Source organism: Gymnoscopelus microlampas (genome assembly GCF_963454915.1).
Source record: "Gymnoscopelus microlampas genome assembly, chromosome: 20".
NCBI lineage: Eukaryota > Metazoa > Chordata > Actinopteri > Myctophiformes > Myctophidae > Gymnoscopelus > Gymnoscopelus microlampas.
The window spans coordinates 33,965,900-33,978,388 of NC_139957.1; the positions used below are offsets into that span (position 1 = coordinate 33,965,900).

At 41.2% G+C, this 12,489-nt stretch overlaps 1 protein-coding gene across 1 annotated transcript in view; it reads left to right on the top strand.

Moving 5' to 3' along the window:
- acp7 (acid phosphatase 7, tartrate resistant (putative)) overlaps positions 1–12,489 on the top strand; it is a 37,555-nt gene that overhangs the window by 1,832 nt on the left and 23,234 nt on the right. Inside the window, exons 2-6 of the mRNA XM_084043916.1 lie at positions 1,018–1,151; positions 2,253–2,453; positions 3,117–3,299; positions 4,228–4,253; positions 5,899–5,996. Of these exons, the coding sequence (XP_083900042.1) occupies positions 1,025–1,151; positions 2,253–2,453; positions 3,117–3,299; positions 4,228–4,253; positions 5,899–5,996 (635 nt within the window). The 5' untranslated portion in view covers positions 1,018–1,024. The remainder of the gene's footprint in view (positions 1–1,017; positions 1,152–2,252; positions 2,454–3,116; positions 3,300–4,227; positions 4,254–5,898; positions 5,997–12,489) is intronic.

Below are 12,489 nucleotides of genomic sequence, written 5' to 3' on the forward strand. Positions count from 1 at the left end.
CTGACTTAAAACGTACACCTCCATCTGAAAGCGGTGCTTCCTTGTGCAGTGAAAACATCAGCAGCTTGTATTGACACTTTGACAGCCCATGGTTGCAGCATGCAGCCCTGTGCTGAGTGTGCTGTTTGGTTTGGTCTCTGCCGTTTCATCATTCTGGCTGACTTGGTTTCTCCGATCCGAGTCAGAGAACAAACACAGACGCGTGTGTGTGTGTGTGTGTGTGTGTGTGTGTGTGTGTGTGTGTGTGTGTGTGTGTGTGTGTGTGTGTGTGTGTGTGTGTGTGTGTGTGTGTGTGTGTGTGTGTGTGTGTGTGTGTGTGCGCGCGCCATCGCCAACCTGGACAACTTTGTATGTCTTGTGTATGAAATCATACGTGACTTATAAGATGTCATCATGTTTTGTGCAGAACATGACACCAGTGTCACTCGAATCCCAGCTAGAGTTGATGGTGTCATAGGCAGACAATCTTCTTTTTCATAGTAAAAGCCATTTCTCTTTGTAACTCCATTCCATTGGACATTAACAAGATGGGACTCCCATGTGATGTGGGATACTTGTGTTTCCCAAAGGGGAGTGAGTGGGACATCTGCTTTATTTGCTGCTGCTTTTCAAGTGCTTCCCATTTATGTAGACAGTTAAGCAAAAGCGTAAAATAATTGTGTGAGCCAACAATTATGTCTTCTGTCGAGGATAAAGTCCTCTGTGTTTTACTATTGTAATGTCATCTAACTCTATTGTAATATATTATTTTATATTTGAGTGTATCTTGTATATAGTGTCGTCCTGACTGTTTTATTGATATACACCTGCCCAGGGAAAGCTTAACGCCATCTAAACGGGGACAGAGTCCACTCATCCACTTTTTATGAAGTCGATATCATGTGATAGTAGATGAGATTGCTTTTAAAAATCATGTGACTTAAAAACAGAAGTGAGTTGTTTGTTTTCTGTGTGTGTGTGTTCTTCTACTGTACGCTTCTTCTTCTTAACAGGACTGTGCTCTTGTGTTGTCCACAGTGTTAAGATGCTGCCTCTCTATGCTGCGGCACTGAGCCTGTTTGCACCCCTGTTTGTACTGGGTGCCCCTAGTACCCCTACCCCTGCCTCCCCCATCTGGACTCAGCCAGAGCAGGTCCACCTGTCCTATCCAGGTAGGTCTTTGATCCAGTGTTAATTTCGTTGACTAAAACTATGACGAAAAATGTTCGTCGACTACCTTTTTTCACTGACGAAAACTAAATAAAAACAAAATAAAAACTAAGCTATGTTGACTAAAACTAAGACTAAATTTATTGACCGTGTCATCAACAAATAAAAACTAGAATAACATGTAAGTGAGGGACGAGTGGAGAAGAGATCCAGTAGAAATAAAAGACAAGTAATTTTATGTTTGGTTGCGCTCGGGTGTTGCACTCTGAAAATAGCAGATCTACAAGCTCATGCTTGTGAGCTTGTAGATCTGCTATCTTCAGCATGCAACCAAGTGTAAAATCAGCCATTACGACACCAACATTATTGTAGATGTACAATCTACAAGCTCACAACACGATGCATTGTGACACGTTGTGAGCATGTAGATGTGCTAATTTCACTACTTTTGCATGACACCATTGTGTGATGAAATCTTAAATAATGCCTAAGTGGTTAATCGATTCGTTGATTTATAAAAAGTGTAAAAAATGCATGTAAATCACGTTTCTTGATTATTCGATTGATCGAAAAGTAAACGATAGAATAATCGCTAAGAGAATAATCGATAGTTGTAGCCCTATGTTGATCTGAGCTCTTCAGCCACTTGTGTTACAATTAAAAGTTTAAACAAGTTATCATACAGTCAGTTATCTGAGTGAATAAATGTTTTCAGAAAGTGCAATAATCTGACTCTGGCTCTGCAACTTGCTGAGGTGAGATTTGCTCACACACAGCTATTACACCATCAGATATTAGAAGTTACAGTACCTAAGTGGATTCTCTGTCTTTACCAAGGTTAAACATATGGTAATAATACACTGTCTCTTGGCATCTAGATAGAATGAGCATCTCGCCAATACTCGGCTTAACTAAGGATTGCTGCATCCTGCCAAAGGCCAGATCAAAGGCACCTCTCTTAGGCAACATCAGCTGCTTTTTTTGGTGAACTTTCTCTCGGCTTACATAAGTGCATTCGTAAGAGGATCCAGTGGAGCCGTTTGATCAGTCTGTCTCACGCACTGAATAATTGGGTCTTTTTTTTACCCCCCCCCCCTCTCCAGGGATACCAGCTGCTATGGAGGTCACCTGGACTACCTTCGATAAGGCAGAGAGCACGGTGGAGTTTGGCTTGTGGGGAGGTGGTCTGTTCGACATCACCGCCAAGGGCAACGCTACTCTGTTTGTCGACTCGGGGTCGGAAAAGAGGACCATGTACATCCACAGGGTGACGCTCACTGGCCTCAAACCTGGCGCCGCCTACAGTACGGTTGGGTTATATATCAGTGGTTCTTAAACATTTTCATGTCAGACCACCATCTGAACATATTTTGTGCCAGCAGGGACCCCCCATGCAAGATTTGTGTTGTTAAAATGTTTCAAATGCAGTAGCTGATTTATATACAGTAGGGTTAACGCTTTTTAAAAAATGTTTTAACTGGGACCCCACTTTGAGAACCACTGCGAACCACTGCGTTTTCCATATGACGTTTTCCATAGACTTGTCAGATCTGCTATTTTTGAAAAATCATAACAAATTGAACAAACTTATGTTGCTATAATCAGTGGTTCTCAAACTGTTTCATGTCAAGGACCCCCAAAATTATATGTATTTGGCCGCGGACCCCCATCTCAAAATATGTTGTTCAGGGACCCCCAGGAGCAAAGATTTGAGTGAAAACAAATCGCTTTAAAAAAAAAAATATATATTCAAAGATTTGCACAATGTTCACGATTTTTCAAAAATAGCAGATCTACAAGCTCATAGCTCCGTGCCGCGCTATGATATATCTGCTTGTATATCTGCTCTTTTTGCATAGCCAAAGTATAACATAATAGTTAAAGTGGTCACACAGATGCGTTCCCTGTCTTAATGGGTTAAACTAACCAACTAACAAACTTCCTTGTATTGTGTGTGTGATTTGCAGTGTACCACTGTGGTAGTGACCTTGGCTGGAGTGATGTGTTTGCCTTCAGCGCGCTGAATGAGAGCACGAGCTTCAGCCCCAAGTTCGCCCTCTACGGCGACCTGGGCAACGAGAACCCTCAGTCTCTGGCCCGACTGCAGAAAGAGACCCAGCTGGGCCTGTACGACGCCATCCTACACATAGGTACTGCATGGAGACACACTGGTAGCACATTTCTGTATGTGTGTTGCATGCAGTTTATTGCATATTTTTATATTCTAATCCAGTTATCCTCAATCGTTTTATTTTTCAAGGATTTGATAGCATTTAAAGGGATAGTTCACCCCCAAAATGACTTTATTTTCTATCGATTTGTCACCCCATGGAGACTTGAATTCATGGATATTTTTAGTTTTTGTCGCATTCCTAAGCCAATCATTTGATGACCGGCAGCGATTCCTGTAGGAGACACAAAGAGTCTCCTTTGTGTCTCCTACCGGAATCATCTGCTGTAACAAATTGCCCAGTTTGGGACATAATAAACTTGAACTTGAACCACTGCCTACCGGTCCGCTGGTCATCAAATTATTGGCTTAGGAATGCGACAAAAACAAACAAAATATCCATGAATTCAAGTCTCCATGGGGTGACTAATCGATAGAAGAAAAAAAAAATTTGGATGGGCTTTAAGAACATTAATGTATGATTACAATTATATTTTAAATGTTCTTATACTTTTTTATCCACTTATTCTCAATCTTTTTCTCTTATTTTTGAGGCCCCATTCTAAGAACTTTCATTTAACATTATTTTGATTACATTTAATAATATTTAGGCGTTTAGAAGACGCTATTAGACCCTCTTATCCGGAGCGACCCGACCAAATCAATTGACATGATTTGGTCCTGAATTCCTTTACTGTCTATCCATGTGTTGTACGGTATATGGAGATAACAGTGAAACTCTGACATTCTTGTATGTTCTGTAGTTGTATTTACTTGTACATGGAATAATGGTGAAGGTTAACTATCAGTCATTTAACTGTGGAACCCCTTCTCTGACCTCTTAGTGGTTCCACAACGACCCCATGTTGAGAACCACTGTTCTAATCCACATGGTTTTGTGTTTTTAGGGGACTTTGCCTATGACATGCATGAGGTATTTCACTTTCAATTATTCTTTAAAAAAAAAAAAACAATATCATGAGCTACTGTTGAACAGCTGAATTGACTGCTGAATGGGAGCAGGAAGGGAACTCTGTCACCAAGGGCTTACTCTTTAAAAGCTAGTGAGATATTCACCTAATTCCACAATGACAGATGAGATTAAGCCTCTTCACCTCTCCACGGTCTTTCTAGGCTCTCCATTATTTATCAGTAGAACATATGAAGGCCCACAGCTGTGGTTTAACACACCGGTTATGATTAAAATTACAGTGAAAAATGGCATTAATCCTTTTGGTGAAAGACAGGGATTTAGGGGCAAGTCACCCAAGTAGCTGACAAATTAGAGAAAGGAACATTTCAAACATAAAGTCCCAATCATGCATTTCCTCATATTAGCTGCCATCTGTGACATTACATGCATAATAACATATTCCAGTCATAAATTACAAATATTTTATTTCCCAGAAATCAAGGTTTTAAATCGCTGTGTGGCTGCACCATTCATATTTGTTTTAATGTTTTTTTTTATATAGAGAAGAATTACATGACACAGTGAGAAGCCGGGTCCAACATTTAATCACCATAATTCATGCTTTGCTCTCAACTGGAATGTCTAAGTCTGTCCTTCGGCCTCATTGATATTATAAATAGAAAAACAGAAAAAGGAATTCTGTCTGAAAGCTCATTAACCCATTCTAGCCGGGAACGCATCTGTGTGTCAACTCATTTTTAGTTTTCTTTGGCTATTCAAAAATAGCAGATGAGCTTGTAGATCTGCTATTTTCTTTGAAAATGTGTGCAGATCTTTGAATATAATAGTTTTTTCAAGCGAACATTTGTGACTCAAATCTTTGCTTCTGTGGGATTCTACAAATGTCTTCTAAACAGTATTTTTTTTTTGAAAAAAAAACGTATGTTGCTACTGTATAATATCAGTGGTTCTCAAAAATTGTATGTATTTGGCCCCCCATCTCAAAATATTTTGTTCCAGGGACCCCCCAGAAGTTGTAACAGAGTTAAAAATGTTCGCTTTAAAAAAATATATATATATATTCAAAGATTTGCACACATTTTTCAAGATTTTTCAAAAATAGCAGACCTACAAGTTCATAGCGCAGCACTCGGTGCCGCGCTATGAGCTTGTAGATCTGCTATTTTTGAGTAGCCCAAAAAAAAATCTTAAAACGACACACTGGATGCGTTCGGTCTTAAAGGGTTAATGGCCATGGCAGTGAAACCCGACAGGACGGCCATGGAACCGCACCGTGTTTTTAAAACTCTGAAGCCACCATTAGGATCTGGGGGGAGAAATAATGGCCTATGGTTTCATTGAGGTTTTGCTTGGTATGCAACATGGTACATTCCTGAAGCCTTCTGGAAAAATGACTTACTGGATTCCTACAACAAACTTGGCAGAACATCAGTGGCTAGAGAGAAGAAGAAAAAAAAAACGTACTTTTCATCCCAGTCAGCGATAAATCCGAGTCCAATTGAATAGCGCTAGGCTTATCTCTGACTGTGCCATCTATGTCATGTCCTTTGTATTTATATATGTATTTATTGTATATATGTCATTTTTTTTGCATTAAAAATGAAAGAAACAAAAAGTGATGAATGGCCTGATGAATGTGTTCCAGGACAACGCCAGGATCGGAGACGAGTTCATGAGGCAGATCCAGTCCATAGCTGCATATGTGCCCTACATGACCTGTCCAGGGAACCACGAATCTACATAGTAGGTCTCTCTGTCTCTGTATCTGTCTGTCTGTCTGTCTGTCTGTCTGTCTGTCTCTCTCTCTCTCTCTCTCTTTCTCTGTCTCTGTCTATCTGTCTATCTGTCTCTGAGTCTCTCTCTCTTTGTCTCTTTTTCTCTCTCCTCAATTCAATTATTTAAATTAGAAAGTTCTTTAATTGCAGGGGAAACATACGTAAAAAATTGCCATTGCTTAGTAAAATCAAAACAATCAAAACTAAGTAAGACATTTATATTCAATTGAAATATACCTAAATAAAGAGAGCTCTCTCGCTCTCTCTTTATAACTTTTATCCGGTTTTCCGTCTTGTGTGTATAAAATGAGCTGACATTGACGTGCATGTGTGAAGGTAAACACGCATCAACAACACACACATGGAGCACACATGCAGGGCTAGGATGTTTAAGCCTTAAAGGTAACGTTGTGATAAAGTGTTTATACAGGCAATCCTTCCTGACTCCCCTCTGCTCCCCATCAGCTAACGTTTTGCTCTACATTCAACGCCACGTGCTAGTTCTCAAGTACTATACTTAAGCACAATTTTGAGGTACTTTTACTTTATTTGATTATTGTTATCATTACTTATTACTTGTACTCCACTACTAAAGCCTGTCAATTATTTGACAGGCTTTAGTTAACAGCTACTATGCAGATTTACATTATTATTACAAAACACACATCAACCAATTACTTGTTTTGGCTATTCTAAAATAGTATTGTATTGTACATTTGAAAACTTGATGTTTGTATTTTTATTGATGCCAATATACATTTGTTCTTTTACTCATGTATTTTGAATACATGAGTTTACTTTAGTATTTCTACATTTGTGATATTGCTACTTTTACTTAAGTAACTTCTTCCACCTCTAAAGATCTACAAGCTCACAACGCGTCGCATCGGGACGCGTTGTGAGATTGTAGATCTGCTATTTTCAAATGGCCGAAATGTATAAAAGTAACTAGTAACTAAAGTTTTCAAAAAATTGTAGTGGAGTAAAAGTACAATATTTGCCTCTAAGATGTAGTGGAGTAGAAGTAAAAGTATAGACAATTGGAAATACTCCAGTAAAGTACAAATACCTCAAAATTGTACTTAAGTACAGTACAGTAAATGTACTTAGTTACTTTCCACCACTGCGTATATGATCAACAACAATGTTTTGGGTGAAAGTCACCAGTACAGTATTTCATATTAGTGTTTGAAAGACTTTGCCAGACACAACCCCCCCCCCCTCCATAACCAGCTACTGTAACTGTGAAGAGAGTGTGTGTGTGTGTCGGGGGGGGGGGGGGGGGGGGATTTGAAGCTCAGAAAAACAACCCCTCCTGGGGTCAACCACAACGTTTTCCACTGTAGAAAACACTTTGGTCTGTCGCACACTATCCACTGTACTGTTGGAACAGATGGGAGCTATTTTGGTCTCTGAAGAAGGGCTGGATCAGCTTCAGGGACCGCCAACATCTAAACAAGTCCACGCTCTCCAAAACAAACCAAAAACAAACACTTATAAAAGTGACTCGCTATATAATAACGGTCAGGTCATCCTCCATGCAGCCTCTCGCCGCTCCAGACAGTAGCTGGTTGTGTGCACTTTGTTTGATCATTTTCGCCATATAAAACAAGGGGTTCTCAAACCTTTTTAGTGTCAAGGACCGTTGGTACGGATTAACGCCGCGGACCACCTTAACTCCTAGAGTGGGGAACAAAACTCTCAAACTATCAATAATTTTGCTGGGGACCCCTGGAGCCTCCCCAAGGACCCCTGGGGGCTCCCGGGATCCCACTTTGAGAACCAATGATTAAAACATTAGTGTGAATGTAAAGAGGAGGGATAAACAGTAATAGCATAGAGTCAGTAGACACGGTTCTATGCATCCCACTGGTTGAACCACAAGTGGGCCTCCTATGGACTGGAATTAACCTTGTTAATCCTATCCTCCCTATAGCTCAGTCAGTAGAGCTCTCGCATTTTAACCACAAGGTTATGGGTTTGATCCCGGGCACCGCCAACTCAGCATATGAGTAGTACGGTCTGGATGCAACACACCACCAGTAGTAGAGTAGAGGGGGGAAAAAGTAGCGGACCAAGTATTGCCCCCTGGGGGCCACCAGTTAACTAAGTACAGTATACAGTATAGGGTTAAGTGGTTAAGCAGAGGGTAAGTGGGCTTTTCTAATCTCCCGCCACTCAAAGCACTTAAAGGGGCATGAAGCCGTATAGGCCTATTTTGTAGTTTGTTTTTCTGTGCAGGTTATAAACTATAAAAGGATTCAAAACATGGCAGGTTCACCTTATAGTACACGGTCCATGTTTATAGTTGTAACCCACGTCATATGACATGGAATTAATTTACAGAGCGGCGCTATGCTTTCTGTTCTTTTTTTTTTGTAACCCTTTTTCATCCGGTGCCAATTATCTAAGTGATCCTGGGCGCTACACTCCCCCCACAGCCTAGGGAGGCCATGGCCGAGCTCATGCCTCCTTCAATGCATGAGAGCCAACTAACTGACCTTCTTGTCACCTGACAGGGGGGAGTTCCCCCGGTTGGACGTAGCGCGTGGAAGGAACACGTTATTCCAACCAGTTCCCTTCCCCTCCATCAGGCGCCCCGGCTGTCATGGGGGAGGCGATATAGCGACCAGGATTACTACATGTTTTTGTGAGGGTATTAACTATCCTAGGGGACACGGGGAGAACAGACTCCACACAGAGTAGGCCCGGAGTACGCCAACCCCACCCAGGGTATGGGTGATGCTTTCTGTAGTATGTGGGATACCTAGTGTGCGCATGTGTGTTTAGACTTCAAAGCAGGAAAACGGGAAAAAAAGCCTAGCCACTAATTCATTACGTACAGAGCATTTGGCTTTACAGCCCCCAAAACAACCAGAAGTCAGCATCATTTCCGATGTTTTGTTCAAATGACTTCCTGTTTACCACTGCAGGTGGGCCTGCAGGTACAGTAGGCTCACCAGATGCTACATATCCACCTGGAAATCTGCTGTGTTTTGTTTACAAACCTATGAGGTCAGCCAGCCATGTTTTGACCATTTTATGCAGTTTTTAACCCGTACAGCAGTGGTTCTCAAATGTTTTAATTTCAAGGAACCCCCATAACTCTCTGAGAGTCTCTCAGAGTTACAGACCTGTGAGGGTCCATTAGGAACCCCTCAAGGAACCCTGAGGGACCCACATTTGAGAACCATTGGTTTACAGGAAAACGACAAAATCGGCCTAGAGTTTCATGCCCCTTTAACAGTGTATGCCTCACGTTCACCCATTCACACACCGAGGGCGGAGGCAGCCACGCAGGGTACCAGCTCATCGGGAGCAGGTTTAGTCTGTTGCTCGAGGACGGGATCGAACCGGTGAACCCAGAAGACCGCTCTGCCTCCTGCAGCCTCTAGTCTTACATTACTCCTTCATTTGAAACCAACTCTGGGTTTACCATCGCGTTACATGTGTCTTTTTTCAGTGATATAATATTTGAACCCGTTCCAGAGTCAATCTCTGCCTTTGGTCCCTGATAATCTCGGTCGGTGTTTCCAAATCCTGTGAAAACAAAGCTTTTTCTTAACGCGCTCGATGGGGCCCTCAGACGTGTAATATCCTGTGGATCAGCGTCAGGGGGGTTATCGAAGACCCCCCTCCCCATTAGTTAGAGTCGGTTTAAGTGTGTTTGTGTGCACTGCACATTACGGAGGATATAAAACCGACTGATCCCCAACACCACGTGGTATTTGTACAGCCCGAGGTGGCCGGCGTCGCGTTGTGTAATGTTGCCCACCGCCTGCCTCCGCCTGGCCTCAATTAAGGCTCTGCTAACAGTAGCCTGTTTTTCTTGGCATCGTCACCTGACATCAAGAACTTGATATGGAGACCCTGGGCTTTAGCTGCGTTACATAACCAGAACTGCTCTCCTCTACGGCTTCTATACGTAAACGCTATGTACAGTATGTGTGTGTTGTTGTTCTGTGGGTACACTTAACCCATTAAGACCCGGAACGTATATCCACTTTATCCATATTTTGTACTTAGGGCTATCCAAAAATAGCAGATCTACAACGGTGCCGCGCTATGAGCTTGTAGAGCTGCTATTTTATATATATTTTTTTCATAATATATTTTTTGAAAGTGAACATTTTTTACTCAAGTCTTTGTTTCTGGGGGGTCCCTGGAACAAAATATTTTGAGATGGGGGTCCGCGGCGAAATACATATAGTTTTGGGGGTCCTTGACATGAATAGGTTTGGGAACCACTGATATAGCAACGTAGGTTTTTTCAAAAAACGCTTAGCATTTAGAAGAGATTTGTAGAATATATATGCACAGATTTTCACGATTTTTCAAAAATAGCAGATCTACAAGCTCGTAGCGCGGCACTCGGTGCCGCGCTATGTGCTTGTAGATCTGCTATTTTTGAATAGCCAAATAAATCTAAAATGACAGAGATGTCTTCCCGGATTGAATGGGTTAAGAATTAAAATCACCCTGCAGCTGGCTTTTGCTTCTCTCTCTCTCTCTCTGTCTCTCTTTCTAGCTCTCTCTATCTCTCTCACTTTCTCCCTTGCTTTCTTTCCAACCTCAAAAACCCTAACAGGGTAAAAAGGGAACTGAAACAGGCCCGACCGCAAGAGTAGTCAGTCAGCATACCAGCAGGATGAGATGAGACCGGCTCGGGACGCTATAAGGCCACCCCAATCAAAGCCGTCTTTTGTTCCCGAGGGACAACAAACATATACAGTAGCTCATCTGGCCCTCGGAGGCGATGGGAAGTGACCGTTGACATTTAGAAACAATCGGGCTGCGGCGATGTGAGTTGGTGTGATGTCATGCTTCCTTGCGAGGCTATACAGTGGGTTCCCTTAATTTTCTCAAACTGCGTGGATTAAGTGGCCATCTTGTGGACTTCCAGACTCATCAGTCACATGAAAGTGCAGATCTGGTGAGGGAGGAACGGTCCTGTTGGGTTGGTTTAGCCGTCAGGCGGGCCCACATTGCATTTGACATACAGTACCCATAGCACGGAACATGGTACACCAGCGTTCAGCGGTGGAACAAGTACTCCGAGTTCCACCGGAGTACAAGTTCTATTTTTTGTCAAAGCACAAAAAAGTATTGGCATCAAAATATACTTAATGCACCAAAAGTAAAAAGGACTTATACAGAATATCCCTTTCACAAGTTTTTTCAAAAGTTTAAAGAATTTGACAATCTTTTGAAAATAGCCAATCTACAACCTCACAATCCGATCGGTTTTAAGTACACAATATGGCTTAATTGGTTAATGTATGTTTTGTAATAATAATATTAATCATAATCATAATCTACAAAGTAATTTGTAACTACTGTAACATATACAATAATTATACCAACTGATAATATAATTGTAGTGGAGTAGAAGTATTGAAAAATAGAAATACTCAAGTACAGTAAAAGTACCTCAAAACAAAAAAATATGCTCAGTTACTTTACACCACTGCCAGCGTTGTAATCTAAGGTAATTTTCACAGAAAGGCCAATATGCCAGGAAACAAGCATGTTTGGGGTTACAGAGACTGACTCAAATCATGATGATATGCTTCCATAATGCAGATTATTGAAACAGATAAAAAAAAACGTAACGTATTTGGAGCTAATCAGATTTTCCACCGCTGAGTGAAGAAAAGAAAAAAAGTGTTTATAGACGGCTGGTGATTTTTTCCCCCAACACTTTAATGATCGTGCCAAGGGCCTGCCTGATTATATCACAGTGTTTCAATACCTAGAAAGCCTGCGTATTATTGTACTAAATCAAAACAAAACATAAATGTCTATTTCTCCTACTCAGGGGCTTATAAATGGATATTGCATGTGAGTGATATGTGTGCCTGTCTAGCTAATCGAGCCCTATTTAATACGTTGCCTGTTTCGAAAGTAGCCGATCTACAAGCTCTCAACGTGTCGAGCTGTGCGTATGTTGGGTGCTTGCAGAAAAGCCGTTTTCAAAAACATTTTTGATTACACTGTTACGCCAGGGTTAGATTAGAGATTTTAGCCGTATTTAATACTTAAGCTATTCAGAAATAGCAGATATACTGTACAAGCTCATCGTGCCGTGCTATGAGCTTGTAGATCTTCTATTTTTGAACAAATCTTTGCTTCTGGGGGTCCCTGGAACAGAATGTTTTGAGATGGGGGTCCGCGGCCAAATACATATAATTTTGTGGGTCCTTGACATGAAACAGTTTGAGAACCACTGATGTTATTGCAACATGACTTTTTTCAAAAAACTGTTAGGATTTAGAAGACATTTTGTAGAATCCCCCAGAAGTAAAGATTCAAGTTACAAATGTTCGCTTTAAATATATATATATATATTCAAAGATTTGCACACATTTTCATGATTAAAAAAAAAAATGCAGATCTACAAGCTCATAGCAATGAGCTTGTATATCTGCTATATTGAATTGAAGTTTCCCGGTCTTAATGAA